Source organism: Daldinia vernicosa (genome assembly GCF_022497035.1).
Source record: "Daldinia vernicosa strain CBS 139.73 unplaced genomic scaffold F5Y00scaffold_79, whole genome shotgun sequence".
NCBI classification, from domain to species: domain Eukaryota; kingdom Fungi; phylum Ascomycota; class Sordariomycetes; order Xylariales; family Hypoxylaceae; genus Daldinia; species Daldinia vernicosa.
In genome coordinates, this window is record NW_025953995.1 from 35,275 (window position 1) to 61,929 (window position 26,655).

The 26,655-nt window shown below is 46.2% G+C and overlaps 11 protein-coding genes across 11 annotated transcripts; 5 read left to right on the forward strand and 6 right to left on the reverse strand.

Annotated features, from left to right (window-relative positions):
• Nucleotides 1-330: 330 nt before the first annotated feature.
• Nucleotides 331-1,698, reverse strand: F5Y00DRAFT_256142 (uncharacterized protein; the record flags this gene model as incomplete). The annotated part of the gene is made up of 3 exons (XM_048010370.1): nt 331-1,243; nt 1,314-1,549; nt 1,675-1,698. 3 exons carry the CDS (start codon nt 1,696-1,698, stop codon nt 331-333), a joined length of 1,173 nt encoding a protein of 390 aa, XP_047860194.1.
• A 739-nt stretch (nt 1,699-2,437) lies between these two features.
• F5Y00DRAFT_256143 (uncharacterized protein) lies at nt 2,438-6,059 on the forward strand (the record flags this gene model as incomplete). Its single annotated transcript, XM_048010371.1, has 5 exons — nt 2,438-2,446; nt 2,540-3,026; nt 3,077-4,407; nt 5,005-5,945; nt 6,002-6,059. The coding sequence occupies 5 exons, from the start codon at nt 2,438-2,440 to the stop codon at nt 6,057-6,059; spliced, it is 2,826 nt and encodes a 941-aa protein (XP_047860195.1).
• A 1,352-nt stretch (nt 6,060-7,411) lies between these two features.
• On the forward strand, nt 7,412-9,757 carry F5Y00DRAFT_274135 (general substrate transporter). Its single transcript, XM_048013298.1, has 7 exons — nt 7,412-7,885; nt 7,946-8,125; nt 8,178-8,439; nt 8,501-8,726; nt 8,877-9,243; nt 9,299-9,529; nt 9,594-9,757. Exons 1-7 carry the CDS (start codon nt 7,675-7,677, stop codon nt 9,731-9,733), a joined length of 1,617 nt encoding a protein of 538 aa, XP_047860196.1. The 5' UTR covers nt 7,412-7,674; the 3' UTR covers nt 9,734-9,757.
• Nucleotides 9,758-10,365: 608 nt separating this feature from the next.
• F5Y00DRAFT_274137 (MFS general substrate transporter) lies at nt 10,366-12,509 on the forward strand (the record flags this gene model as incomplete). Its single annotated transcript, XM_048013299.1, has 6 exons — nt 10,366-10,613; nt 10,686-10,709; nt 10,772-11,610; nt 11,742-11,810; nt 11,884-12,356; nt 12,411-12,509. The coding sequence occupies 6 exons, from the start codon at nt 10,366-10,368 to the stop codon at nt 12,507-12,509; spliced, it is 1,752 nt and encodes a 583-aa protein (XP_047860197.1).
• A 220-nt stretch (nt 12,510-12,729) lies between these two features.
• Nucleotides 12,730-15,073, reverse strand: F5Y00DRAFT_202747 (alpha/beta-hydrolase). The gene is made up of 4 exons (XM_048005379.1): nt 14,054-15,073; nt 13,876-13,924; nt 13,061-13,818; nt 12,730-12,996 (listed from the first exon to the last, which is right to left on the reverse strand). The coding sequence occupies exons 1-4, from the start codon at nt 14,885-14,887 to the stop codon at nt 12,787-12,789; spliced, it is 1,851 nt and encodes a 616-aa protein (XP_047860198.1). The 5' UTR covers nt 14,888-15,073; the 3' UTR covers nt 12,730-12,786.
• Nucleotides 15,074-15,259: 186 nt separating this feature from the next.
• Nucleotides 15,260-16,777, reverse strand: F5Y00DRAFT_256147 (uncharacterized protein; the record flags this gene model as incomplete). Its single annotated transcript, XM_048010372.1, has 6 exons — nt 15,260-15,782; nt 15,837-16,234; nt 16,300-16,367; nt 16,426-16,462; nt 16,515-16,610; nt 16,664-16,777. 6 exons carry the CDS (start codon nt 16,775-16,777, stop codon nt 15,260-15,262), a joined length of 1,236 nt encoding a protein of 411 aa, XP_047860199.1.
• A 1,243-nt stretch (nt 16,778-18,020) lies between these two features.
• On the reverse strand, nt 18,021-19,842 carry F5Y00DRAFT_249113 (uncharacterized protein). The gene is made up of 4 exons (XM_048009546.1): nt 19,189-19,842; nt 18,411-18,949; nt 18,265-18,357; nt 18,021-18,213 (listed from the first exon to the last, which is right to left on the reverse strand). Exons 1-4 carry the CDS (start codon nt 19,493-19,495, stop codon nt 18,175-18,177), a joined length of 978 nt encoding a protein of 325 aa, XP_047860200.1. The 5' UTR covers nt 19,496-19,842; the 3' UTR covers nt 18,021-18,174.
• Nucleotides 19,843-20,097: 255 nt separating this feature from the next.
• F5Y00DRAFT_274144 (putative sugar transporter) lies at nt 20,098-22,544 on the forward strand. Its single transcript, XM_048013300.1, has 4 exons — nt 20,098-20,355; nt 20,432-21,186; nt 21,238-21,727; nt 21,775-22,544. Exons 1-4 carry the CDS (start codon nt 20,226-20,228, stop codon nt 21,903-21,905), a joined length of 1,506 nt encoding a protein of 501 aa, XP_047860201.1. The 5' UTR covers nt 20,098-20,225; the 3' UTR covers nt 21,906-22,544.
• Nucleotides 21,800-22,544, reverse strand: F5Y00DRAFT_249114 (uncharacterized protein; the record flags this gene model as incomplete). The annotated part of the gene is made up of 1 exon (XM_048009547.1): nt 21,800-22,544. A coding segment is annotated over exon 1 (361 nt), but the record flags the coding sequence as incomplete, so codon positions are not given.
• Nucleotides 22,545-23,892: 1,348 nt separating this feature from the next.
• F5Y00DRAFT_249116 (cell wall protein PhiA) lies at nt 23,893-24,935 on the forward strand. The gene is made up of 2 exons (XM_048009548.1): nt 23,893-24,468; nt 24,565-24,935. Exons 1-2 carry the CDS (start codon nt 24,153-24,155, stop codon nt 24,822-24,824), a joined length of 576 nt encoding a protein of 191 aa, XP_047860203.1. The 5' UTR covers nt 23,893-24,152; the 3' UTR covers nt 24,825-24,935.
• Nucleotides 24,936-25,580: 645 nt separating this feature from the next.
• On the reverse strand, nt 25,581-26,254 carry F5Y00DRAFT_274146 (uncharacterized protein; the record flags this gene model as incomplete). The annotated part of the gene is made up of 3 exons (XM_048013301.1): nt 26,146-26,254; nt 25,995-26,064; nt 25,581-25,879 (listed from the first exon to the last, which is right to left on the reverse strand). Exons 1-3 carry the CDS (start codon nt 26,230-26,232, stop codon nt 25,581-25,583), a joined length of 456 nt encoding a protein of 151 aa, XP_047860204.1. The 5' UTR covers nt 26,233-26,254.
• Between the last annotated feature and the right edge of the window lie 401 nt (nt 26,255-26,655).

Here is a 26,655-nt window from a genome sequence, read left to right on the forward strand (position 1 = left end):
TATCCAAGTGAAAGAAGATGTTTGATAGTACTATTCTCACACTACCTGATCAATCCTAGGACTAGGTTAGCGCTTATAAACGTTGCCGTACGTATAACAAATATATAAATTGTTTACTTAACAATATAATCCCCCCCCTCCCCCTCTGAATACCGAAGACCTCTAGCTTCCTATATGTACATGGATGGAGACTCCTATACCCTTCTATTATGTAGTAATTCTTGTCCTTGTTTCCTGATACAGAGATACCATATCGAGACGTCACTTGGTGGATGGGTATGGGACGATAGATCGACGAATGGTATATTTAGTCGCATTGAAATTTTAGTTTTATGGAACCATTTGTGATTTTTTAGTGCGATGCCTCTGGCTCGATTGCTGCGTGGCAGTGGACGCCTCTCCTCCATCCGTATCCCCGGCATCGGAGCTGCCATTCTCGCCTTTAATCAAGTCGCTTGATAGATCACTATCGCGGTCCTCGCCTCCCAGTGCAGTACCTGGTTCGTTTGATCGGAGAACCTCTCGAATGATCTTCTTACCCTCATCTATTTCTCCATTTGATGCTCCGCAGGACATACATCTCCATCTGCCCAACTCCGACAACGACTGCGTCCCCGGAGGGGCTTGTCCGTTCACCAGGCGACAATTTTGACATATTAATACGATGCGATTTTTAGGTGCCATCTCATCTTCACCGAGCATGAGGTCCATGATGCGGTCATACCAGTGGTGTGAACCTGTATTAATATCATAATGGGAATACGATGGCGGAAGTGGGCCAGCATTAGGCGCGAATTCTTCCATAGATTGCTGGTTTGGGTGTGGTGTGTGATGGTTGGGTATACGAGAAGAGCCCGGACGAGAAGAGCCCGGGCGAGACTCCACGGCTCCTAGAATAGGAGGCTGAGGCGGTCTTTGGATGTTGGCGGTTGGCGGAGGGGGAATGTTGATTCTCGAGCTAGGAATATCGGAATCTGTACCTTGTCGTGATTTCTTATTGCCCCCTCTTCTCTGCTCGCTGTCGAGGTTTTCGCTCTCCATCGTCTGTTTTCTAGGTGGAACGCGCTTCTCTCCAGAACCTCCATACTTCTCCAGCAACTGTAGGGTGGAGTCGTATTTGGTAGCATCTTTTAGCCTTTGAATCGTCTTGGCGCGTTCGGTTTGGTAGTCTTTGAGACGAGACTCAAGTGTATCGATGCGAAAGCTGAAGTAGGCATTGGTAAGGGTCCTGACGAGATAGATGCTGATTTTTGAAATTTATAGTAAGTAAGATGTTTGATATCAAACAAAGAACTGTCATGGTGACAACATACAACACAGGGCCGCCAGCCATTCCAGTCCATTCCCACGGGCCAAGATTCTGCCACCCGACCACTAAGGTCAAGACAACGGCGTAAACCAGGTAAGCGAAGGCGAGGTAGAGAGTCCAGAGAACTTTGATGCGACGGGCACGGGATCGCGCTCGGTCAAGTTGGGTTTGGGTGGTTGTGATCTTGTTGGAAAGAGTCGAGAGGGTCTTCTCGAAAGAGGACGGGGAAGAGACATCGCCCTGCTCGTAAATAATAAATAGTTAGTTTTATTCCTTTATTTCTTTGAATGAATAGACATATGAATCATAGGTATGGAAGATGAAGAAATCGTCGGGTTGGGACGTTGCTCTCTTCCCCCACTAACCTTCCAAGGCCAAAAAGACACCATGACTTAGAAATAAAGACGGGGTTTACCGTCGAGAGACCATGGCGTCCGGGCCGGTCGTATAAGAAAGGAATCGAGAATAGTTATAAAAAATATAAGAAATATAAGGCGACGGCCAGAATTTTGTATTCAAGTTTGAAACTTTAAATACTTATAGGAACTGATATTAGGCAAGGAAAGTGTTGCGACCTGATGGCAGATGACAGATGTGACGACATTACAGGTGAACCGTGAAGCAGTTAGGGAAAGCAACAAAGAATAAAATTCATTGGTCGCTCTGGAGCTATCGAGGTCGTACGGATCCGTACATACGGGTATCTATGTGCATGTAACTAGTTAAGTACATATGTCATGTACCTAACCAGGTATATGTAACATTAAGTGTACGTGTCTTTACTACACGTAGCACCTATTTACGTGTATGCGGTACCTGATACATATGTACCTTTAGGTGTACCTAAGGTATTGTACCTGTGTACCTAGGTAAATCCGTACACAGCTGAGCCTTGTTCAGTTCGGCCAACCAACGCTTAGTCGCAATTTTGGAAACAGATCGGGAAACACATCTTAACCTTCCTTTCTTTTTTTAGGCGTCGTCGTGTACCACTGTCCATGCTTCATTTCCCTATCGCTCTTTAAAGATTCTTTATTATCTCAAACGCGCATGGCTACAATCTCGAGTTGTACCCAATTGTCGCATTTATCGCCGGCGCCTTAAAAGAAGGCAGTTCGTCGAGCCACCATGTTCTCTGTACGTTTATTTGTCTAGTACAGTCCGATGTCTGATACCTTAGGTAAATTTGAAGCGACGTGGTTTCTAACTATGCGATATTTATGTATATAGAGAATAAAAGGTGCTATTGACCGCAGCATCGCCGAAGAGCAAGCTCGTCAGAAAGCACTCACCGAGCAAAGATCTGCTACTAGTTCCCCTTCCGCCTCTGGTCAACGCCCGCGATCGGTTTCGAGGACAAATAGCACCAACTCTTCCGCTAGAAGGAAGACCAAGAAGCCGAGCCAGGATACTTCGAATAGCGACGGCGCCGCGAACACCGACCCCGCCGTTTTTGAAGCCGCCTTCGTACTTGACGACGATGATATCGAAAATGCCCCTGCCCAGCCGGCGGCACCAGAGAAGACGGTAGGGGGGACTTCGTCGGTTAATGAAAAGGATGACAGCGCGACTGAGCGAAATGGCGAAGCAAAAGACCATGTTGGCAGTGGAGAAGATGATAATCCCAAAGCAAGCCTGCCCACTGCACCGGCAGAACTCCCTCCTCATGTAAGGAGCAAGCTTAGGAAGCTCGAGAAACTAGAAGCCACATATCCAGGTAAATCATAGTGCTAACCTAGCGGATCATGCGTTTCGCTAATCCTGTAGAACTGTTACGGTCGTATAGAATCGCACATGGACGGGCCACGTCTATCGAACCATTTGAACGGGCCTTACGCGAGAATACGCCCTTAACTACCATCAAAGACCCAGCAGCCCTCGTTGAGTACCTGAACCAGTTAAACCTAAAGGGTGATATGGTTATGGAGGAGTTTAAGCGTGTCTCGGGCGAGAAGGATAGCTTTAAAAAGAAGTTTGAAGAAGCTGACAAGGAATTGAGCACCCTTAGAGACGAACTTGCTACTCTCAAAGCCGCCAAGGCCGAAGAGGTACCAATGCAGACAGATAGCCAGGCAGGAAGTACGTTAGAAGATAAAAGGGTCGCCGAGGATACGAAACAAGCTGCGTCGCCTTCTGCAAGCAAGTCGCCTGTATCATCCATCTTGGGCGTCTTTTCCCCAAGGCAAAAACCTGTAGCTATCGAGGAATCTAAGGACTTGAGCGAGGACATGTTTTCCTATGACGAGGAAATCCCTCAGCTCCAGGCCGAGGTCGCGTCGAAGTCTGAGGAGATCGCCAAGCTTACGTCTGAGATCAGTAACCTGAAGGAAGAACTAACAGTGGCCAAAGAGAATAGTGCTGGCTTGGTAGAAAGTCTTGAAAAGGCTACGCGGGAATTAAGCGATACTCGGGATGATGTTGCTACTCGGGAATCCATGCAGACACAGCTGGACGCAAGGAACGCAGAGATTAGCGCACTCACAGAAAAGCTCGAGCAGACTCGATCAGCGTTGCGAAGCTTGGAAGCCAACCTCGAGGCCGAAAAATCGAAGGCAGCATCTACGATAAAGGAGAAGGACACAATTCTCCAGGCTTCTAATACTAGGAATACAGAGTCTGATGAAGAGTTCAAAAAGCTGAATGAAGCAAAATCTCAGTTGGAGATCAAAATCCGAGGCCTGACTAATGAAATTGACTCGCTGAAGAAGGAAAAAGCTGAAAGCGATGAGAAGATTGGGCAGCTAAACAAGCAAATCCAATCTGCTGTCCAATCTCGTTCGCCCACACCAAACTCATTAGGAGTTCCCGCACCTACGGCTGGCGGATCAAAGAAGAAGAATAAGAAGAAGAAGAAAGGCGGTGCTTCCACCGATACCCCGGAAGCTGCTGCAAATGAAACGTTAGATCATGTTCAACCATCTGTCCTCGAGGATCCGGGGACGGAGGCTCTCAAGATCGAAGTCTCGAAGTTGAGAGATGAGATCTCCCAGAAGGATACTCAAATCGAGCGCCTATCGAAACAGAGGAAGACCGAGGAAGACCTTAAGGAGGAGATTGACAACATGCAGGAAAGCTTGCTTAACATAGGGCACGACCATGTTGAAGCCAAGGAGAGAATTAAGAGCCTGGAATCTGAAAAGATAGAGCTGAAGTCCCGAATCTCCGAGCTGGAAAAGGAGATTGCTGCTTTTACGTCTAGCACTAAAGCGAGCTCTAAGCTACAGGTAGATTTTGATTCCATGAAAGCCGAGTTTGACGAGTTAAGGATCAAATCCCAAACTCTGCAGTCGGATTTAGGCGCTGCTCAGCAGCTCGCTCAAAGTCGCTACAAAGACCTCACGGACTTACGCGAAGTCCTAACTAAGGCTCAGCCTGAGCTTAAAAGTTTGCGCCAAGAATCTGCAGCGTTGAAAGTAACCAAAGAAGAGCTGGCTTCTAAGCAGAGCGAGCTTCGTACTCTAGAAAAACGTGAGAAGGATCTTAAAAATGAGGTTGCAAGAGTTCAGCGCCTGACATCCGATCGTGAAACCGAAATCAAGCTACTCAACGACAAATTGGCCGCTGAAAAGTCGTCCCGGGCTAAGCTTGAAGACGAGAAACGTGTCGCTGGTAGAGACTATCGCCGTGCGGAGGCCGAGAAGATTGAATTATCCGCAAAAGCCGAAAAGGCCAGTCGTGAACTAGAATCCCTTCAGTCAGAACTGTCTACACTCCGTCCGAAAGTAAGACAACTCGAAGACGAAGTTGCGAAGTTAAAGAAAGAGAAAGTTGCCACTCGAGAGGAAATAGAGCTGAAGGTGCAACAGTTCAACAATGCCCAGGGTCTTCTTAGCTCTATGCGCGATCAAACAGCCGAGCTGTCGATCCAGCTTAAGGAAGCGCAAAGCCAGACGGAGAGTCTCGAAGAAGAATTGGCGGAAGTCCAGAAGCACCTCTCGGAGCGGACGCGCGAGGGCGAAACGATGCGTCGGATGTTAGCTGACGTCGATGAGCGAGCGGACGCAAAAATACGAGACATGCGTGCTAGGATGGAAGCGGCCGTTGAGGAGCGCGATCGCATCGAAGATGAATTATCCACCCTGGCTCGGCGTCGCGCGCGAGAGTCCGAAGAGCTGAAGGTTAAAGTGCGCGAGTTCGAACGCGAGATTCGAACACTCACCAGTGAGAAAGAGGAACTAGAAGCGAGGGAGAGAGAGTGGCGTCGCCGTCGTGAGGAGCTTGAGCAGATTGAAGAAAAAGCCACAGCCGAGGTAGAGGATATGCGTGCAGCAGTTACTAATCTACGGTCTGCCTTAGATGCATCGGAGCAACAGGTACGGGAGGCAGAAAAGCAGCGCGCAGACTTGCGCAAGCTTCTAGAAGAAGCGAGAGGCCGGTACGAGAAAGCGAACAAAGAGCTCAAGAACATCCAGGCTAGATTCAACGTTGGTGGTACCACGCCAAATGTCGCAAGCAGTGGAAGATCCAGCATTGATTCTACCCGAAGCGGTGTTAATGGTGCCGCCAGCAGTACCGGTTCCACCGTTCCGGATACGATGTATCTCAAGACTATTCTACTACAATTCCTCGAGGTGAAAGACGAAAAGGTCCGATCACAGCTGGTACCAGTGTTAGGAAAGCTTTTGCGGTTTGATCGGTAAGTGATTTATATGCTCATATATTGTGCTGTTTCCTCGCTAACAACCAACGCAGCAATGATGAACAGAAATGGATGGCAGCAGTTCAGCACTTGTCGAGACCAGGCAGATAGAGGAGCAAGCGGCCAACAAGGTGAAGACCGGCATGTATTATAAATGCCGCATAGCGCAGGAGTCCATTGAATTGTACGACAACATATAAAGAGGTTAACTTACCCGACCTAATGTACCTAACTTATACCGTTTGGATATTCTCTATTGGCAGCAACTGCAAGTGTAATCCAACCCCATCGTCTCTTTTAATGAAAGGCTAGCGGTATTACGGCCTATGTACCTAGGTATCAGGAGACATTCGACTCAGAGTAGCCATGTCATGGCTACCTAAACCTCAACTTGTGGTTCTTGATGAACGCAGTATTTTAATGTATCAGACATACTCTGCTAAGTTCCAGTATAGAAAAGTACCATCACGAGGTTCACAAGTCTCGTATCTGTACAATATCATATACCCCTTTTCCAGTAGTATGAAGCAGAATCGCGTCAGTAATAGCTACCTAAGCTAAACGAATCCAGCCTATATACACTATTAAACCTCGCAGATATAGAAGTCCGTATACATATAACTAAACCCTATAGTCATGACTCAGATTTAAATAATTTAACCATCCCCAATTACCAATCCATCGCGTTCAGTACACCAGTGCTCCAGAGTCACTAAACTCAGCCTAAAAAGAACCAGACCATGGGGATTGGGGCTCTGCAGAATGTCACGCATAATACATCAAGTTAATATTGAAAGATAGACTCAATAGACCCTGTACATAGTTATACGCCTGGGCGTTTCAAATTCGCATATCTTACTAATAAACAATGTTTTTCACGACAGTCGAGCGTATTTGGAATCCATCTCCGTTGGTACGAACTACACAGTCTGGCAGCCGAGACACGTTGCCGGCTAGACGAGGTACCAAGCTCCCCTATATAACCAATGAAGGTTAGCAATTCGGCCACCAGACGTATTTGAGGATCACATCAACTTGGCATCATAACCATTGTCACGCATAGAACTAGGCTTGAATCCTCGGCGGCGGGATATGTATCGGCGAACTCTTCCTCGATTCCGCCTTGGCAGGCCAGGTTAGCTGAGCTGAGACCTAGGTATAGGACTTGCGATTGGCGTGGAGGCTGGAAGAGGTTAAAGCTGGTGTGTGCGCTAAGCCGCTATTCTGATGTGGTATGCACGCCGAGCGGATGAGTCCAATGACTTGAGTCTTGAAAAACTACGGCTTGGCGTCAGCAGAATGGGCTAGATTCGAGATGGCCCGCGGGATGCTTGTTCGAGCTCGCAGCCCATGACCCATGGGGGAGGAAACGACCCTCCCCCCGGATTTTGCTGTATGCAAGCTGGGGTGGTAGGTCCCCGTCTTTTTACCCCGGAATCTCGATTCTCATATGGACTTTGAGAGGAAAACGTGCTAGAAAACCAGCCCGACCATATTTGTTTGTCCCTAATAACAGTACTGCCATGGCGGAGTAGAAATATATTATCCGGCGGCGCAGCTGGTTCTCTTAGCATTATTATAAGGTTAAGACGGTAGAAGAGGCAGGGGAAAACGACTTAAAAGGACAAAGAAGCCCGCCAGTCACACAGTAAACTCTTTCATGGAGTTAACGTCATCTTCACCAGCCTCCTAACCGTGATCCTTACCAACCAAACTTTTTATAGAAATGGGTGGCGCCGGCAACGCTGGGTCGGGCAGTGAGGCCGATCCCATCATCACCCGTCTCGCAAACGAGGATAAAGTCAGATGGTATCGAAAGCCGAATCTACGATATCTCTATTTTCTACTATTTCCAACGTGTATGGGGATCGAGTTGACCTCTGGCTTTGACTCGCAAATGATCAATGCATTGCAGATTGTGCCGTCATGGATTACATGTAAGTCCGCCATAAGGTTGCCCCTTAGTGAGGATTCTCTTGCTAACAAGCACAATGAAGACTTTGGCGATCCCCAGGGAGCTCTTAAGGGAATTATTGCCGCCGCATATTCACTCGGTGCTATTCTTTCACTGCCATTCATCGGTATCGTTAACGACAAATTCGGTCGTCGTTGGTCAATCATCGGCGGGTCCGTCATCATGGTAATTGGTGCTCTGATCCAAGGTTTCTCTGTCAACGGTAAAGGCTCGTTATCAATACAAAAGGATAATTAATCTAATGAACGCATTAGCTGGAATGTACGTAGTGGCTCGGCTGATACTTGGATTCGGCATACCGACATGTATTGTTTCTGCTTCATCACTGATTGGAGAGTTGGCGTATCCTAAAGAACGTCCGGTCCTGACTTCGCTTTTTAACGTGGCATACTTTGTTGGCCAAATCACTGCCGCCGCCATCTGCTTCGGAACTAACAGCATCGAAAGCAATATGGCGTGGAAGATCCCCTCTTGGCTTCAGATGTGTCCATCTTTGGTGCAGATCGCTTTCGTCCTGTAAGTCCCGGCACGCTTATTTACCCCCACAGTGAGTATATATATCTAATATTACTCAAAGATTTCTACCCGAATCGCCAAGATGGTTAGTTCAGCAAGACCGTTCAGAAGAAGCCTTTGATGTATTAGCCACATATCACGGGGAGGGTGACCGAGACTCTGAATTCGTAAAGGCCGAGTTTGCTCAGATTCAGGCAACAATTAACATAGAACTTGAACACTCTAAACGATCGTGGACTGACCTGGCTGCTACAGCTGGTATGCGTCGCCGGATGCTGATTAGCGGTGTATGTCGAATTTTCTTTTCTAATCTTCCCTCCTCCTCCTCAAGTCTCCTCTACCTACGTGTCGGGACTGAGAGCCTGTCCCGCCCCGAAGACTGATATAGCAACTCTGTGATACATGTCTTTTCGAGACGTTTACTAATTATAATTAAGATGCTCGGTCTATTCACACAATGGTCCGGTAATACTCTCATATCCTACTATCTTGGTGATCTCCTCGCTATGATTGGCAAGAGTGACTCGGTCTTTAAACAGCAGATCAACGTAGCTAGCGCATGCTGGCAACTGGTCTGCGGAACGTGTGTTGCGTTCCTCGTCACCAAGTTCAAGAGACGTCAAATGTACCTTGCCTGCACCATCTCGCTGCTGTTCGTTTATATTTCGTGGACAATCAGTATGGAGAGGGCTATCGCAGGGAAGGATTCGGGACATCCGAATAATGCGGCGAATGCAGCTACGATTTTCTGGATATTCGCATACTCTCCCTGTTATAATATTGGATACAATGCCTTGACTTACAGTGAGCATACATTCCCTGGCGACTCACCTTTCAACCTTTGCTAACCTCCACGCAGCTTACCTGGTTGAGCTCTGGCCATTTGCCGAGCGTTCCCGTGGTATCGCATTCTTCCAGCTCTTCGGCCGCTTGGCTAGCTTCTTCACCACCTTCGTCAACCCTATCGGCCTTCAGAACGTTAGCTGGCGATATCTAATCTCTTACTGCTGCTTCTTATCGTTCGAGATAGCCTTTGTTTACTTCATATTCCCTGAAACCTTCGGCAGAACCCTAGAAGAATTAGCTTTCTGTAAGTTGACGCCGTATGAGGACTAAACGCATAAGCTTTAAACTAACCTCTCAACTCTCGGCAGTATTCGAAGATAAAGCTTTGGCTGAACAAGCTGTCCACGCCGTTGAGAAAGTGGTCGCTCACCACGAAGAGCCTATTATCGGTAAGGAGACGTCGGACGAAAACGTTACAACCTCTGAAGCTAGGAAAGAAGAAGTATAAATATTACTTCTTTGATATGTCACCAAGTAAATTATAGCTTTAGATGATGTAAAGTACGTGCCATAGTCATGCTGTAATGAAACTTGAAGCAGATCCTAGTTGCAGATAATTCTCAAGAAACATACCCGAGCTTCATATTACGCGGATACCCCTCACGTCGAATTCAAAGAGACCTACCTACCTCGTAATGTTAATATTCCTTATCTTCGGTAGCTGAGGTACATATTACCCCCAATCATATCTCACTACCCCGTCTCCATCCCCTGCATACCCCCACGGTGTCCCCCAATCCGAGACTAATGATAACAAATACCTTCTCCCAGGAGAGGTCTGTTCAAAGTGTAGTCTCTATCGGCTATCCGTGATAAGCTACGGCAGGGATTATGCAGATGTAGTATAGTAGAGGTGATATACAATCCATCCAAGATAACATTAATCAACTTAAATATAGGTATTTACCTACGTACACAACTATCTTCCCTAGCTCGGATAACGTTGAAACGTTGTTAAGCACCTAGGTAGGTTAGGTATTTAAACTAAACGTGGTCGTTTGCTACATGTATGCTGTTCGTTTTCTTATTAGGGACAACGTACTCTGTCATACCTTGTACCTATCTGAGAGTGTTATAGCGATGTCCTTTATTAAACTTGTGCGGGCAGCAATCGGTGCTGGTCCTCTTGACGAACCTCCACCAAGTCTACCAGCCGCCGCTATCCTCCAAAATAACCAAGGGTTTAACAGGGAGACTAATACGGAGAAAACTGGGATCGATACCGGGAAACAGGTAGTTCCTGATGTCTCTGTCGAAACGGGCACAACGGCTATCGAGGTGGTCCAGGCAATTTGGGGTAGGAGAGGTCGATTGCTCGTCATCACTGGGTAGGTTGAGCTTTAGAAACTTGAGATGTATTGATGAGGTGGCGCTTAGGACAATAACGCTAATGTCCCTAGTTTATGTCTAATCATGATTGTATAGTAAGAAATATCGAAGAAATGATACGAACCTGAGACTACTGACTAACGCTTGGCCGATATAGCGAGATCGACAACAGCACTGTCTATATTTATCGCAACTATGCCTCCTCGGAGTTTGGGGAGTTATCCAAACTTGCCACCTTGAGTACAGCCGGGACGATCATGTTCGCTGTTGCAAAACCACTTATCGCCAAATTGTCAAATGTCATCGGTCGTGGTGGGACGTACCTCCTCGCCATCGGTTTCTATATCTTGGCCTATATAATTATGGCTTCGGCCAAAACCTTCGATACCTATGCCGCAGGGTCCGTTTTCTATTCTGTTGGCCAGTCCTCTACAAATCTAATGAACGATATCGTGATTGCGGACATGACGACTGCCAGATATCGAGCTTTCGGCATTGCCCTTTCATTCTGGCCTTTCCTGGTTACGCCCTGGGTTGCTGCTTTCATTGTTGATAGTGTAACCGCACCGACAGGCATTGGTTGGCGCTGGGGGATAGGTATGTTTGCTATTATCATGCCGTTCTGTGCAAGCTTTATTGTTACTACATTGCTGTATTACCAGATCCGAGCAAAGAAGGAGGGGCTTGTACTCGGGGGAAAGATTTCCTTATACAAGTTCTGTTCGCAGATCGACCTTGGTGGTGTGATCCTGTTTAGCGGTGGTCTAGCCCTCTTGCTCATTCCGATGACTCTAGCTGCAACAACTCCATCAAGTTGGAAGACTCCATGGGTTGACACGCTGATTGCACTTGGCACGGTGTTGCTTATCGCGCTCCCTTTTTACGAGCGATATTTCGCTGAGCACCCCGTAGTGCCTCCTCGCTATTTTACCAACCGTACAATAACCCTGTGCTGCATACTTATCGCCATGGACAACATCGGCTTCTCTGCAACGCGTAAGACATCCTTGGAACATCTCCCTACGGATGAAGTACCATCCCGGGCACGGGAATTGTGATGATCTCTACATCCTTGGGTCATATAACGCTGGAAGCTCGTCTAAGAACAAGCTAACGTTAGGCTACAGATACGTATATATACGCCTGGGTTACCGTGGCGCGAGGTCTTAACGCTCGTGATGCTACATTTTTCACCTGTAAGATTGAACTACGTTCTCCCGTTAACATGGAGGAACTTGGATTCCACTTCCGGACGCTAACTATCGTAAGATATCAACGGAGTGACGCAGTGTCTCATTGCAATTATTACAGGGTTAGCAATGGCGAAGACAAAACGCTATAAATGGATTTGCGTACTCGGCGCTACCATACGTCTAGTAGGTTATGGGGTTATGCTCCGCCTCCGGGGTTCCGAAAATAGCATTGTGGAAATATTCATTGTACAGCTTGTCCAGGGAATCGGCAGCGGAATGGTCGGCTCAACTTTACTTATCCCAGCCCAGGTTGTTGTATCTCACGCTGAAATGCCGCAAATTACTGCGTTGGTTGTCTGCTTTGCCTTCGTCGGGGGTAGCGTAGGTGCCTGCATCGCTGGTGGTATATACACAGGTATGATAGAAATGGAATTGTCAATAGCTCTAGGCGACATATCGACGGCGGAAACCGTATCTGCGTTGGCAAATTCGATTACAGCCGTTCTTCCAGAATGGGGTTCACCGGAACGAACTGCTGTGAACATCGCAGTGAGTAGTTTGATGCTTAGCCTTGCTTATAACGTCCTGCTTATTTCGCAACAGTTTACGGAGGTAATGAAATACATAACATACGCAGCTGTAGGGCCCTCTGTAATTGCTTTAATCGGATCGCTCTTCATGCCTAACTATGAATTACCGTAAGTATCATGATGATCTCGGTCTGTGTACTTGGGAGGTACTTAGGTCATGGTTGCTAATGAATTACTAGCGATAAAACAATCTTGTCGAATGAAGAACGACAAGGACAGGGCCATAATAATCTAATTACTTACATAGGATATATATAGTCAAACATCGATTCATCTGATGTATATTACGTGGTGGGCTAGGTAGTCGGGTTACGAAAGTAAATATTCCAAAGGGTAGTTAAATAATATATTCTCTAGGCTATAAAAAGCGGCGTAATTCATCATGATAATTACGAGGTTAATCTGGGCTGAAAGCCCCAATTAACTTGGGACAACTTGTGGGAAGCTAGTGATAGTTCGTTAGCACGGTTAGGATATGCATCTTGAAATGGGTAATAATCAGGCTCGCAAGTAGTTCCCGGTTTCGGAAGCGTGCCGTTCTGGAAGTAGGCATGGATATAACTGGCGGTGCAAGTTGAAGCGGCAGAAAGGCTAGTATGCTGCGCGGGGGGTTGTGTTAGCCCATGGGAATTCATATATAAGTCGGAGAATATGATCACTCACGCCGTAGGAGTTCTGGACTAAGACGACAGAGCCTGGGAAACCTTGCGAGTTATTTCTTGCACTGATGAGCGGAGAAATATTATCGGCCATATTGGCTATATAGAGGATTGGATGACTCGTGTTGCCTTCGAATGGACCTTCAAACCTCCAATGTGGTCTGATAGTCCTGCCTATACAAGCCAATCTAAAGAGAGCATTGACATCGCCGGCAGCAGAGCTAATACGCATAAGCTTTTCGACAAATTCTACAAAGTCCGATACTGTGTCTGACACAGGAGGCGAGTCCGCGCAAAGAATTGCGGGAAACGCATCATCGTTCCCTTCCTCTAATCTTGGTACGTTGGGTGGTATTGCCTCTATCGAGCATATCGGTGGCGCCGAGTTCTCCGACTTAACTAATTGGTAGAAAGGCTCACCGTCGCCGTCTTCCAGGGCCCTCAAGACTTTGGCGAACTTCTTGAACATGAAGATAGGCCGGTAAAGTGCAGCGGAAATCAACCGCTTGAGGTGGGACCAAGTGATTAGCTGCGGCATATCAGGCCCTGATTCAGCGGCTGGCACAATTATGGGATGTTCCCTGATCTGCTCGAGAAGGCTGGCTAGCCTTCGCTCTATGGCTGCCGGGCTTGAGGCATAGAAGTCACAACTAGATGGGCCAGCTTCGTAGCAGAAGTTGTAGAAAGCTTCCATCACTTTATCGGTATCGTGTAGAAAGTTGATATGTGAGTTTAGATGCCATTCCCGGTAATCCACGTTACCTGAAAATATCCTTGTCAATACTTATCAGCTAGGCATTCTCGTAAGGCCAGTCTTACCGTCGCTAACGAGCCTCTCGACCTTGTCAGGATACATCGCGGCGAATACCTAGATAAATTAACAGAGGTTAGCGTGGTGATGTTGAGAATCGCACGTATAGAGAAGCGGGCCTATGTGAGGATCTCCTCGTTGATACGGGTGCAACAAAGAATATACTTAGTCTCAGGGGATGCTTACGCCGCCCAGTATCGTCCCATAGCTGAAGCCCCAGTATTTGAGCTTGTCCTGCCCGGTCTGATGGAGAATCTCAAGTAAGTCTCTAGCATGCGATGCAGTACTGATATGCGAAAGAAGGTTCGAACTGTTCACGTTTCTTTCACAAGCCTGGGAAAAGGCGGTTGCTCGTGCAAATACGTCATATATGACTCCCGGATGGGAATTAACCACGCCAACATCTTGCAATTCCCAAAGGCGACTCTTCTCTTGAGATCCCCAACAGTGAACCCGCGGGAGCGATGCGCCGACGCCCCTTGTATCAAAGGATATGATATCGTAGTTCTTACCAGCAATAGCCTGTAGAAGTGCGCCGCGATCTTTGAGTGCATAAACCCCGGATCCCCCAGGACCTCCCGGATTAAAAAATAAGGGACCCTTATAGTCGTCAAGTTCAACGGCTCTGAGGCGTATGACGGCCAAAACGACCCGTGCCTGCGCATCATCAGATGGACTAAGCCAATCCATCGGCACATCGAGTCTTGCGCAGTCATAGGTGTCATTGTAGCAACGGTGCCACTGTAAGGTTCTACTGGGTTTGATATCGCCCCATTTCCAATCGGTGGAAGATAATTGTAATATATCATGAGAGTTTAATTTCGTAAAAAGATAAATAATCGTTGTCATGCGCTCCCCATCTACCTGGCAGAGCAGGAAGGTTAGTGAGAAGAGGCCAATGAACACACCGACGGCCAATTTCCAAGCCTGCGGTCGCGATACTCCTCGTGATACCCCCCGCGATCCGCTTGGTGAGAACGGGATATGACCCTTAGTGTGTAATGCGTGATGCTTTGTCATTCTGATCGACAGCCTCGGGGATTTATTGAAGACATCATCAGAACCGGAGGGAGGCAGTCGGGATATAAGATATAAACAGGTAGGTTAGGTAGTGATAAGAGAAATGGGCAAGCTCCAATGGAGATGTCTAACCTAACCTCGGTCACTTTCGAAGGGGGTTCCTTATCTTTTGAAATGGATAGGTACCTATATATCTATAATTGAATATGCTGTTAGTTGCATACTCCACTATGTGATTAAAGAAATGGATGGGCATTGTTACCCCCTTTTTCTCTCCTCGTCACCGACTACGGCCTTTGACCAAAATAAGTTGTAACAATTCTGGCATGGATATACGAACGCTCTCAATAGATATACACGCTAGGTCAACCATCAACCTTTATTTCGCGATTGTCGTTTCGACTTTTGCCTCCTGAGACCATCCGAGATAATCTCCGACTCGACAACAAAAGCGCCTTTTTTCCTGAAAGGGTCTACCTGATTCAAGATAAAATCATCCATGTAATGTTGAGTTCTCTTTTCCACAGGGGCTATTTCGGCCAACCGGCTCTGGCTCGACTCGCTTCCTGCTCTGCTAGGACATCTTTTCCATTTATTTTCGCGATCTTCGCTTGCTGTACGCTGAAGTTCAACGTTATCTCCAACATCGCCAGAGGATCTGTTCGAACGACGGTGAAGTGTAATCGTAACCTCTCTGGTGACAAATATCTCATCAAGTCGAGCCTTTAAAGAAGGCCAGAAAATGGGCACCGAGGCGCAGATGCTTGCTACGTTTACCTCCAACGCCCCAAGTACGATGCTAATCGGACTGTACCACGTCGGATCGAAAGTCGGGCTGGTTGTCGCTCTGTGCTCAACAAGCGTCGCAAGCCGCCACATTGTAAACCCATTCACGCTATCGTAAATTAGCATTGATTTTTATGCATCGGTTAATCATGTTTTCACATACATTGCCCCCATGATTATCAACCCAACCAAACCAAGTTTAGTTCTTCTAGCGGTGCCTGGTCTGAAGTATAGTGGCACTGGGATCGCAAACACGATCATATCCAGTATCGTGTTAACCGAAGTATGTGCTATATATGTTTTGAAAACCTCGTTGGCATTTGTAGAACCGAACCCGTAACATTTCGCTCCAATTCCCATTTTCCAGTATCCGCTAACTGGAAAGCAGGGTACCCAACCCATAAAGGTGTACGCCGCACCCCAGATGCTAACAATGATTAACATTACAATGCATGTTGTACGGAGGCTGCCGCTATGGTAAACGCGTAGGTATTGGAATAAGAGGGACATCTTGATGAGGGTCGTCGACATATTATAGGACGCATTCGTTACATAGAACACCTAGGACACCCGCTAGAATTAGCTTTCATATTACATCCCGCCATTGGCTATATGATCAAATATACCTTTAGATACGATTGAATATCACCATAGTCAAGGGTTACGAAATGTTGACCCAACCCATATTGGGGAGCTGGAAAAAGGTCAGCGCCTTTCGAAACCGCCGTGATCGATGGTCCCTAGGTACTAACCAAGACAGAGCGATATCCCGCCGATTAAGCCCGACACCTTTTTAATATAACGTTAGCAATTCTCTTAACCACGAGTAGTACTCCCTTACAAGATATAGCAAGATAAAATAGTCATCCCAGCCTTTAGCGCGCAGCACGAAGAATCGTATATAAAGACGGTAGACTATGCAGATGGAAGAGATGCACTAGTATACAATGTCAGAAGGGTTTTCATACCTATCAGTTTTATTACACTTACAAACATAGAGGCCGCAACAGTCGCAATAACTCCTGGGCGATTCCATGACGGTACAGGTTCATTGAGGTTGTCGTAAATCCCTACACGATCTAGCAGCGTCTCCCCTTCTGCCATGATCGGTATATCGCTTTTCTCAAATAAGCGTTTAAACTCTAGACATTATGTACGCCTAATCAGTCATTCTAAACGCCTGGCTTCCTCGTATGATTTTCGGCTAGATTTGGTTCCCTGTCGCTTTACCGCGGTAAATTAAGATCTTCGGCGGTCGTTCATTTCTGCGATGAGTTGTGGAAACTCAAGATCAATGCAACATTTACCCCGTGGTGGGTTGCAGCGAATCTTTATGGGGTGTTGGCTTAGCTTTGCCTCTGATACCTTCAGCTATCCTTTATAAATAGGTACATAGTGATTGGCAAACCACGATTAGTGGCATCACAACGTCCTTTCATAGCCAGTAGAATAACTTTCAATCAAGGATTATATCTTTCCTTTATCATTTGCTTGATTTAGGGGTAATAAGGCTGGAGGAATCCACTTGGTCCGGCCACTAAAGTCACTGGTGCGGCAAGGTTAGCAGCTCGCTTGGGCTTTGCAAGAATTTAGCACCATACTAAAGGAAATAGAACACATTAATCTATGACGCTAGAATACGCTATGCTAAATAGGAGGCAAATCTTCCATTTTAGGATAGAGAATTTAAAATCAGTTCATCCTAACAGCGCCAGTAAATTATATCGTACGAGCTGAAATGAATGTAGCTGCGGTTAAACGTTGATAATAGAGATGCCAGTTACTCTGGTTGAATTTTGGGACTAAGTCGTCATTATTAGTCTAGGCGCGGCTATTTTACATACCATACCTATGCTCCATGCCTATTGCAATATAAATTGCAATACTCTACTCTTTAACTAAGTGTAAATTTCCCTGGGTGCTTCGCTGGCAGATTTTGGACGGCCTTTACATGGATAGGAGCACTTAGTATGTTCGTTCCAATAGATAACGGATAGGATTGTCTTGCTTGTATGTACGAGCAGACGACTTGATTAAGTTAGGTATCATCCCATTATAGGTATACCAGGTAGGGCGGTAATTCGCTTAAGCCATACTCTTTCTAAATACAAGATGGATTATGTCCTCCATTTAGAAACCTATTAGCTAGCAGCTATACACTCAGTGTACCCCTAATACCCCTTAGTACAAATTATATTAAACTCTTTCTCGTCCAATAACGAACAATGTCGCCATTTTATAATTAATACACGTTTTGTTCAATTAAAGGTGACTTTAAACTAGGTAGAAAATTGCAATCCATTGAATTTGAATATGACCAATCGGCAAGGTAGGTATTGATCACCATTATATAGGGGTGATGATGCCAATTTATATATTTCAATCTGTATGAACTGTTGGAACCTGACTATTGGCCGATACAGCTCGGTTTTATTTGCTGGCATGGGTCCTGCTTCCAAGCGATGCCGATGTGCTAGCCGCTTAACCGCCTATTAAATCTACTATACACCATCTCCGAACGTATACACATTTGACCAACGCTATGAGTCATATTAGTAAGATACTCTATCTTGAAAGATCACCATACAAACCCTATCGTATGGCCGGGAAGAGTCGACAAATCTCAAGTCTGTACCAAGACGAATAACATTGTTCGGGTCCTTGTTTATTGTCGAGGCGTGAATCTTTTACGATGATCAGCTGAGATATTTGTTGTTCTTCTACTCCATTGTCTTACCGTGTATGGTGTATGAAGAACAACGTCCCCAGCCTCGTAGTTCGTAGTAAGCCATTTTCGTCCATGCGCTTCGGAAAACTCCTTCGGCCCGTCTGCAAGCAACCCTCCACTCATCATGTTTTTATTAAATGCATTCCTCGTCTCTTCTTCGGAAAGCCCGGTCTCCTTAGCAAGATCATAGAAAGATGTCTCGATGTCTCGACCGAGAGTATGGCCTCCTTCTAGGTAAATGAGACCACCACCGTCTAAGGCGATATCGCCCATGGGTACCCAAGCAGTCATGCTGGTGTCCTCGCCATATCGGAGGAAAATCTGGTCATAATGCACACCTATTGCCTTGTTTTGCGGCGTGTTGTTTCTCAAGAGGGACCTGGTAAGCCCAAGAGTATTATCACCCCATCCCGTGAACTTGCTGATAAACGAGTGGAGTGTTGGGTGTTTACAAAACTCATCTTTATACCAAGGTTCCTCATGAGCTTGCAATGCAAGATCAACAAAACGACCTCCTCGAGGACGCCCATTCCCGTCGGTTGACCCAGCTCCGCTTGTTCTACGTTAGCACTCTTCGGGAGATTATTTTTTATCATAATACGTAATGTAAATTCAAGATAACGAAGAAGCATTTTTCCAGATAGCTATTACCATGAAACAGGATAATGAGAACACATTTAAGATGCCTTACATACTAATTAATAGTTGGTTAGCAATAAGATAGGCACTAAGTTAAGTATATAATGATTTCCCCTAAGCGAGGATTCACGATACTGATAGAGGACACTTACCATTCCAGGGAAATCCAATTTATCCTTGTCCTTATCGAAAACCCCTTCTACTGGAAGAGTTCCAGGTGCAAGCACACCGCTGGGGGCCAGAAGGGTAAAATATGCCTCTCTAGCCTTGAGTACGTCTTCCCGTGGCAGGAGGCCCTTCAAGAAAAGGTAGCCATCGTGTCCGTACCGCCGACGCAGATCATCCAGAGGTTCATGCGGGGACGAGTGACGAAGAGAGCCAACTTGCTCAGGTCTTAGCAGCCCGTCGTTGACGTATAGAGGAATGAGGGGCGATGAATCTGCAACGTGCGGCATAATTTATGACGAAGAAGAACAACTGGTGTAATTTATATGCAGTACTTCTAGATCGACACGCGGGCAGCTCTTGAGATAAAGAGTCCAGAGCCAACTAGTAAAAGAGTATTAGAGTAACGAAAAAGAATTAGAACTCAACAAGAGCGACATATAGTCTCCACTGAAAGATCTTGCTGGCCTATATCGCTGAGAAACGTCAGATGCTTTCGACTGGCCGCCCGAAGCTGAGTCTGCCGTTGTCGGTAGCACCAAAGTTGTGTAATTGGTGGCTGGTTTGATATCAAGACTACCTAGGTAAAGTTCAAGTTTCGGTACTTTGATATAGCGAATATGCTTATCCTCGTGGCGATCTTAGCTGAATTGGGATTTAAATAGGGTATCACGACAAGGGCGACAAGCTTCATTCGATCAGCACCCCAGATTCTTCTCCGTGGTCACCCCACAGAATCCCAAATTCACGTGTGGGGAAATCCAACCCTGCGCTGCCGCATCCGCTGTTCTCCCAGGACTAGTACCGATACAATTGCCTGTGTAGAAATAATACATGCTTGATAACTTGCATACTAGCACACACGAAACTAAATATAAAAGGCACAGCAATATTTCATTTTAGGTTGATATGTGATCTCCATACCAACTTCTCCGAGCGGTTGAGTTCTCCCTTTAATTTATTCAGATTATGAATTTGATACCTGTTTGATCGTCTCGAAGTCAGGTAGATAAGTAGAGGATGTTCAATATAAAGCCAACAAATCCTATTCGCCGAACGGCCGGTGAAGTTGGGAAGCGTCCTGAAAACCTTCGTTATGTTTACTTCCTTACTGCGTTCGTCTCCATTGGTGCATTGCTTTTTGGATATGGTAAGCTCGCCTGTACATCTATTAAGTCGAATTATTCTACGTTCCACACAGAAATAGGCTGACGATATTTCCACAGATCAAGGTGTCATGGGAGTCATCGTAGCGGACGCTAGGTGGATCTCCCTTATGAAACCGGCGAACAGCTGGGTTACGGGAGCGGTGGTATCGCTTTACGACGTTGGGTGCTTGGTCGGTGCTATGTCTATAGGCTTCCTTGCCGACCACTGCGGCCGTGAGCGAACATTATCAATCGCCTGTGTAGTTTTTATCATTGGTGCTATACTTCAATCAGCATCCTATAATATCACCTCTATCACGATCGGACGTATCATCTTGGGATACGGTGTGGGTACATGCGCCGGCGGCGTACCACTATACGTATCTGAGATCGCGCCAGCAAAGCTAAGAGGCCGTATTATCGGAATAGAGCAAATGATTCTTTGTTTCGGCGAGCTCGTGGCTTTCTGGTTAAATTACGGATTTAACTTTCTAGAAACTCCCGACTGGTGGCGCATCCCACTGGCCATTCAAGTCGTACCAGCAGCTCTCTTAGGAGTCGGGTGCTGGTTTTGGGTTCTCCCTAGCCCCCGTTGGTTGGTTCAGCAAGATAGACACCAGTGTGCTCGTGAAGTACTCGCCCGGCTTCACGGCGATGAAGCAGCCGATCTGCAAATGGCAGAGATAGCCGAGGAGGTAGCTTTTGAGAAAACATTGGCTACAGCGAAGTGGGCTGATATGTTCAAATCGCCCGTTTTACGTGTTACTCTACTCGCCATGGGCGTGCAATTCTTCCAGCAGATTACAGGCACTAACTCGATATTATATTATACCGTAAGTTAAGTCCATCTCGTTGGTGCTGATGATATGCTAAACGATCCCCAGCCGTCCCTTTTTGGGCGCGGAGGAATTACGGACCCGAAGACAGCCAACTTAGCTACAGGAGGAGTTGGCATAGTCTTGTTTGTCTTTTCTTGGGTCCCGATCTTTCTATTCGACCGCCTTGGACGCAAGACATGGCTACAGATAGGCCTGGTTGGAATGTGTTGTGCGATGGTGGGCATCACCGTCTTGCAGTGGCATGCCGAGAGAAATCCCGGCTCTAATGGAAACTACGCCATTGTTGCTTTTCCGTATTTGTTCTATATATTCTTCAATGTTAGCTGGGGTGTGGGAAGTTGGACATACGCTACCGAGATCTTCCCCGTCATGTATCGGGCAAAAGGAAACGCACTTTCAACGGCGAGCCTTTGGCTGAGCTGCTACGTGGTAGCTCAGGCAAGTCCCCCGATAGCCGCATCCATCGGCTGGGGCCTTTATATAATTTACTCCTGCATCTGTGTAGTTGCATTTATATTCGTACGATGTGCCATGGGTAAGTATAACCCCTATTTATTCTATGATTAGGTCTAACAGTCGTAGTGGAAACGAAAGGGAAGACGCTCGAAGAGATGTCTGCTCTTTTCGGCATCGAAAGCACGCTAGCAAGAATGAGCGGGATGGAAATTGACGGCAAAACCGGCGTTATTCATATTGAGAACTCTCCAACATGAGATTTACCTAACTGCCTCCTGCATAGTACCTGGACTCCCTTACCACTTAAATCATCAAAGCTCAGACCTCAACCAAGATAAAAGTACCCGTCATCGAGTAACTCCTTCGCTATATCAGAATTCTCCACAATTTTCTGCTGGTGTTTAATATTCAATCATTTTAATCCATTCAGATCGCCCTTGGGACGCCCGCTGTCAGTCGTGTTGTGGGCAACCGTGTCCGTCTCGCCGGATGTAGTCGAATGATGCGTCGGTGCAACTCCATAGGCAGCTCCGTCTGTTCTCGGAACACCTTTACGCTCCCATTCACGTTGAGCAAACATATTATCAACATTTTTAACGTCTTGCTTCCCTTTCTCTGCGATCGCTCGATTCTTCGCTTGCGTTGTTTGGGTTTGTGGATGGTTTTGGTTGTTGTCAAACGCTTGATCCGTAACCTCCATTGCCTCTCCTCGAATGGCGTCCCCAGCTCCGCGAATGCCTTTGAGGCCAGTTTTGACGTCATCTATCAACTTTGACATGATTGCGGCTTAATTCGAGATAGGAAGTTTAGACGCGCTCGTACACTACGATATGAGATGTCTAAATTTAATAATAGTATCTTAGGGGTGATATCTGCTTTTTGACCTTTAAGTAAAGAAATATCGCACAAGTTTTCAAGATACTTGGGCGGGTTAGATAAATATCTCTAACGCAAGCCTCCTATGTATGACACAACTGTCCAGCAACACGCCTGTTTGGCTGCCATTTTCGAAGCATGGCAAATGACGTATATACTTCACACTTCCATCCAATTAGATGCTGGATTAGGCTCTATAATAGGCAATTCTTTAGCTTAGTACCTAGCTGTGTAGTAGCTATGGGGTGGGATTCTGATGTCATAAGTTCCATATCGATAGATAAGAGGGACATGGTTACATGATAAGAAACATCTTGCATTGATAAGAAAACGGGCAAGACTGAAGACCCGAGCCGAGGTACTCCCGAACGGGTGGGCTTCCCACCTATATCAAAGTTTTTTTTTTCTTTTCTTTTTTTTTAAAAAAAAAAACCATGTCCTCAAGTGCCAGCGAGACACGGTGGAGTAAATCTATCTAGGGTACATATGTCCAATCAAAATGAATGGTGAACTTTTTGAACAAATCAGACTGTCAGACTACTTTGATTTTGAGAGATACTCCACCGTGTCTCGCTGGCACCTGAGGACATACCGCTAGAATCTACATATATCTATTCCACTATTTTCCAAGACTCGAACAACCTCCTTATGAGCTCGGAGACTCTCTCCGCCTCTTTCCCATTCCCTTGATTAATGCGCAGCATCCTTTGGGTGCGACGTAGCGAAAGCCAACATCAGTACCGTTCAAATCTATTATACAATAGTGTAGGTAAGTTTCCGGCACCACACAACGTGACCGAGAATAAAGCAGAACCGACGGCAGTATCGAGATATTGCCATATAAAGTTGGAACCTATGCTACTGACTGATATATTGAGGAGTTGAAGGATTTCAAACGAACCAAAGTATTTAATCCCATTTATCTCTCCCGTATTACCCACCCCCTTCCCTCTCCTTTTTGTTTTTTCTTTATTCTGTTTTATTTCGATATAATCGATTGTACGTATAGCTAGTTACAACTACTTATACATTCAAATCATTAACTTAACATTTATTCCGTACGTAGCTAGACTAAAAATGTCCATGCAAGGATATCATCTCCCCGTATTCTAGTCTAATATTATGTTACGGGACATTTTTATCAAGCAGTCTAGTTCAAAACGGGCGATAATGCATAATGATATTTAAAAAGGGTAGGCTGGGTTTCGCGACGTAGAAAAGGGACTAAGGAGGTTGTGGGCTCATTCGCCGGCAATATGATGTCGATCATCTCCAGCGGACGGTTCCACATCTCGAGATGGCCCTTGAAATGCCCCAGAGCTGAGCCAATCGGCTAACTTGGTACTGAGCTGTTCGGCAACGGAGTATCGCCAAGAACACTTTTGAATCCTCGTATTCTCTGCCTTCGTATTGCACCTAGACCACTACATAGTACATATGCAGATGATGTCAGGCTGGGCTTCTCCTTTATAGAGCCCCAAAGGCTTCTAGACTTGACAGAGAATGATATAAAAGGCTTCAATATCTCTCTCATTTCGATATTACTTCCGATAAATCTAACCATTTCACCAAAGATTTGCATCGCCCTTTACATCACTCTAATCTCTAATTAACACATAACCGCCATAATGCTCTTCAAGAACTTCGCCCTCGCAATTCCCTTCTTCGTCGGAGCTTCAACTGCTCTGCCGCAAGCAACCCCGGGAGCACCACTTTCACCTGACGCCAAGTTCTCGTTAATGGCTCTTCGATCTGCCAGCGAGGTCCATTTTGCCAGTTTCGAAGCGGCCAAGGGTAGTCTCTTTTTGAAGCTTCCCAGCCAGAACGCCTCCTGTGATGCTGGCCCTGCCGACTACGCTACGTTCTACCTTCAAGATGGCGGTCTCTACCTCTACGCCGCCTCCGCAACGCCGCAGCAGCTTTACGCCGATCGTTCTGGAATGGGTATGTTGAATAACATCGCAAGAATGTTGAATAACATCTTGCTCTTATCAATATTAGGGTATTCTACTAGATTTATGCTGACCTCTTAACTTGTAGGCCAGGGTAAGCTCGGATATACAACTGGCGCTGAGCCGGCTCCCAGAAATGGCGAGAGGACTTCCTTCGCGCTCGATGAAAGCAACGACTTGACGCTTAACGGAGCAGGCTTCCTCGCTTGCCCTAATAGCATAGATGGTGCTTGGAGTGTGTGGGTTTCTACGGGCGTCGACCAGCCTGCTGGAAACCAGGGGTGCCTTGGAATCTCGGTACGCGCCGTGGAGGTTACTAACCCTAATGGTTGCCTATATACAGAGTAATTACCTGGTTAAGCCGGTAGAATCTAACAGGCTATATTTATGTAAATTGAATATCAATACCTAGGTACATACGTAATTACCTAAATACCTACCTACCTAATTATTCTCAAACCTGTTGGCAGGTACAAGGCATCATGATCTATGATTCGTCCTTGAACAGTATTTATATTACCACAATGCTTGCGTGCTGGTCCTATTTTTGGAATGAACTACTCACTAGTCTTAGGTAAACAAATATATGGCAACGTCTGGGGTTTATTTGTGCTCCCATCTGTTTAAGCCTTTTTGAACCATGGATCTCGTTTAATCAAGGCAATAATCCCAAGTGCGTTCGACGATAGACCTAGGGGACACTAAGCTATTCCTTAGACAAACACTACGCCCGATTCAACGAGTGCGAGCGCCGACACTGGAAAGGATGGGGGTTGGTATAGGTAAGGGGTGGCCTCCTATAGTGTTAAATAGTAGTGGTTATAGGCCAAGACGTAGGACAAGGTAGGCTCAAGCAAGCTGATATTACCCCGTAGAAATAGGGATAGCCACTTCAAATGTGATAACACATCGTTGAAATATGGTAAAACTAAGCAGTACGATTCACTATTAGCTTTGTGCGGTTTTCAATATGGACTATCTCGAAGTAATAAGAAATATCAAGATAGAATAAAGACGGTTTCCGACTGACATCAATCGACTAGGTAGTTTCGCGAAGCGATGCCCCCTAAGTGATTCGCGGATTGATTAATGACTCATTAGACATTAGTCTACGATTCCCTCGCCAATATCATCCTTGGTATCGATGTCATCCTCCTGTGTGATACCCTTCTTTCCAGACTCAGAGTCATCATCATCATCATCATTGACGGTCTCTTTGGAGAGAGCTAGCTTCTTGCCACGAGCGCGCTTTCTCGGAGTCGAGGTGATGGGATCATCACCATCCTCCTCATCGTTGCGAGCAACCTTGCGCTTGCGTGAGGCAGGAGTAGCCTTGGCCTTGGGGGCAGGCTTGGTAGGCGTGGCCGGACCCTCGTTGCCACCCTCAATTTTCTTCTTCACGGCTATGACAGTAAGTTAGAATCAGTCATGAAATCCTCTTTGAAAATTTGGTAGTTAACAGTACGATGGCAGTATATCTAACATGTCACAGGGATTGGCAGAATACGAAAAACTCACCGTAAATGACATTCTGCACGCTTTTAGGGTTGGCGTAGCCTGTAAGCTTGGCAAGCTTGTCATAATCAACCTGTAAAGAAGTACATGTTAGTGCGTCACTTTGCACGCGATGTTTGACAGCCTAGAGATAGCAGATCTGGAAACCGCTTACCTCGGGGGGTGCCTTAAAGCACTTCCAAGCCATGGCAAGCACTTGAGTCTCCTTCTCAGTGATGTCTTTCTTGTCGACGGCTGACATGATGACAATAGTGCCGGATTTGGGTTCAAGTAGGTTGTTAAATGATATTATGATTTGATGGTTTGATGGTTGAAAATAGAAGAAAGAGGGGTATGGTGGATGATGTTTGTGGTAGAAAGTGGTGGTGGTGTGAAGCGGACGAAAAAGTTGTAAAGAGAAGGAAGGTAGGCAACGATGAGGGTGGTGAGGAAGCTTTGACGGAGGGGTTCAAGAGGCAGATGCGCTTGATTGATTGTGACAAGTTTGCTTTTTCTAATTGTATTTTCGTAAGCCCTACGAAATGACTTGTAATTTATTGATGCGTCCGCGGCAGGCATACCGTAGATTGTCAAGCTTGCCTTGCTGCCGGTCTTATTATGTTACGCAAAGGAATACCTGCGTAGCTTTGCCCCTCGTGTTCCATCAGCTACGGGGATATATATA

Coding starts and splice junctions, on each gene's coding strand:
- F5Y00DRAFT_274135 (XM_048013298.1), top strand. CDS start 7,675: ATGGGTGGCGCCGGCAACGCTGGGTCGGGCAGTGAGGCCGATCCCATC. Junction 8,727..8,876: donor GCCGGATGCTGATTAGCGGT/GTATGTCGAATT, acceptor ATTATAATTAAG/ATGCTCGGTCTATTCACACA. Junction 9,530..9,593: donor CCTAGAAGAATTAGCTTTCT/GTAAGTTGACGC, acceptor AACTCTCGGCAG/TATTCGAAGATAAAGCTTTG.
- F5Y00DRAFT_202747 (XM_048005379.1), bottom strand. CDS start 14,887: ATGACAAAGCATCACGCATTACACACTAAGGGTCATATCCCGTTCTCA. Junction 13,925..14,053: donor ATGGGACGATACTGGGCGGC/GTAAGCATCCCC, acceptor TAATTTATCTAG/GTATTCGCCGCGATGTATCC. Junction 13,819..13,875: donor CGAGAGGCTCGTTAGCGACG/GTAAGACTGGCC, acceptor GGATATTTTCAG/GTAACGTGGATTACCGGGAA.
- F5Y00DRAFT_249113 (XM_048009546.1), bottom strand. CDS start 19,495: ATGCCGCACGTTGCAGATTCATCGCCCCTCATTCCTCTATACGTCAAC. Junction 18,358..18,410: donor TTCTTCATACACCATACACG/GTAAGACAATGG, acceptor TCATCGTAAAAG/ATTCACGCCTCGACAATAAA. Junction 18,214..18,264: donor CTTCCCGGCCATACGATAGG/GTTTGTATGGTG, acceptor TATGACTCATAG/CGTTGGTCAAATGTGTATAC.
- F5Y00DRAFT_274144 (XM_048013300.1), top strand. CDS start 20,226: ATGTTCAATATAAAGCCAACAAATCCTATTCGCCGAACGGCCGGTGAA. Junction 20,356..20,431: donor TGCATTGCTTTTTGGATATG/GTAAGCTCGCCT, acceptor ATATTTCCACAG/ATCAAGGTGTCATGGGAGTC. Junction 21,728..21,774: donor ATTCGTACGATGTGCCATGG/GTAAGTATAACC, acceptor TAACAGTCGTAG/TGGAAACGAAAGGGAAGACG.
- F5Y00DRAFT_249116 (XM_048009548.1), top strand. CDS start 24,153: ATGCTCTTCAAGAACTTCGCCCTCGCAATTCCCTTCTTCGTCGGAGCT. Junction 24,469..24,564: donor CGCCGATCGTTCTGGAATGG/GTATGTTGAATA, acceptor CTTAACTTGTAG/GCCAGGGTAAGCTCGGATAT.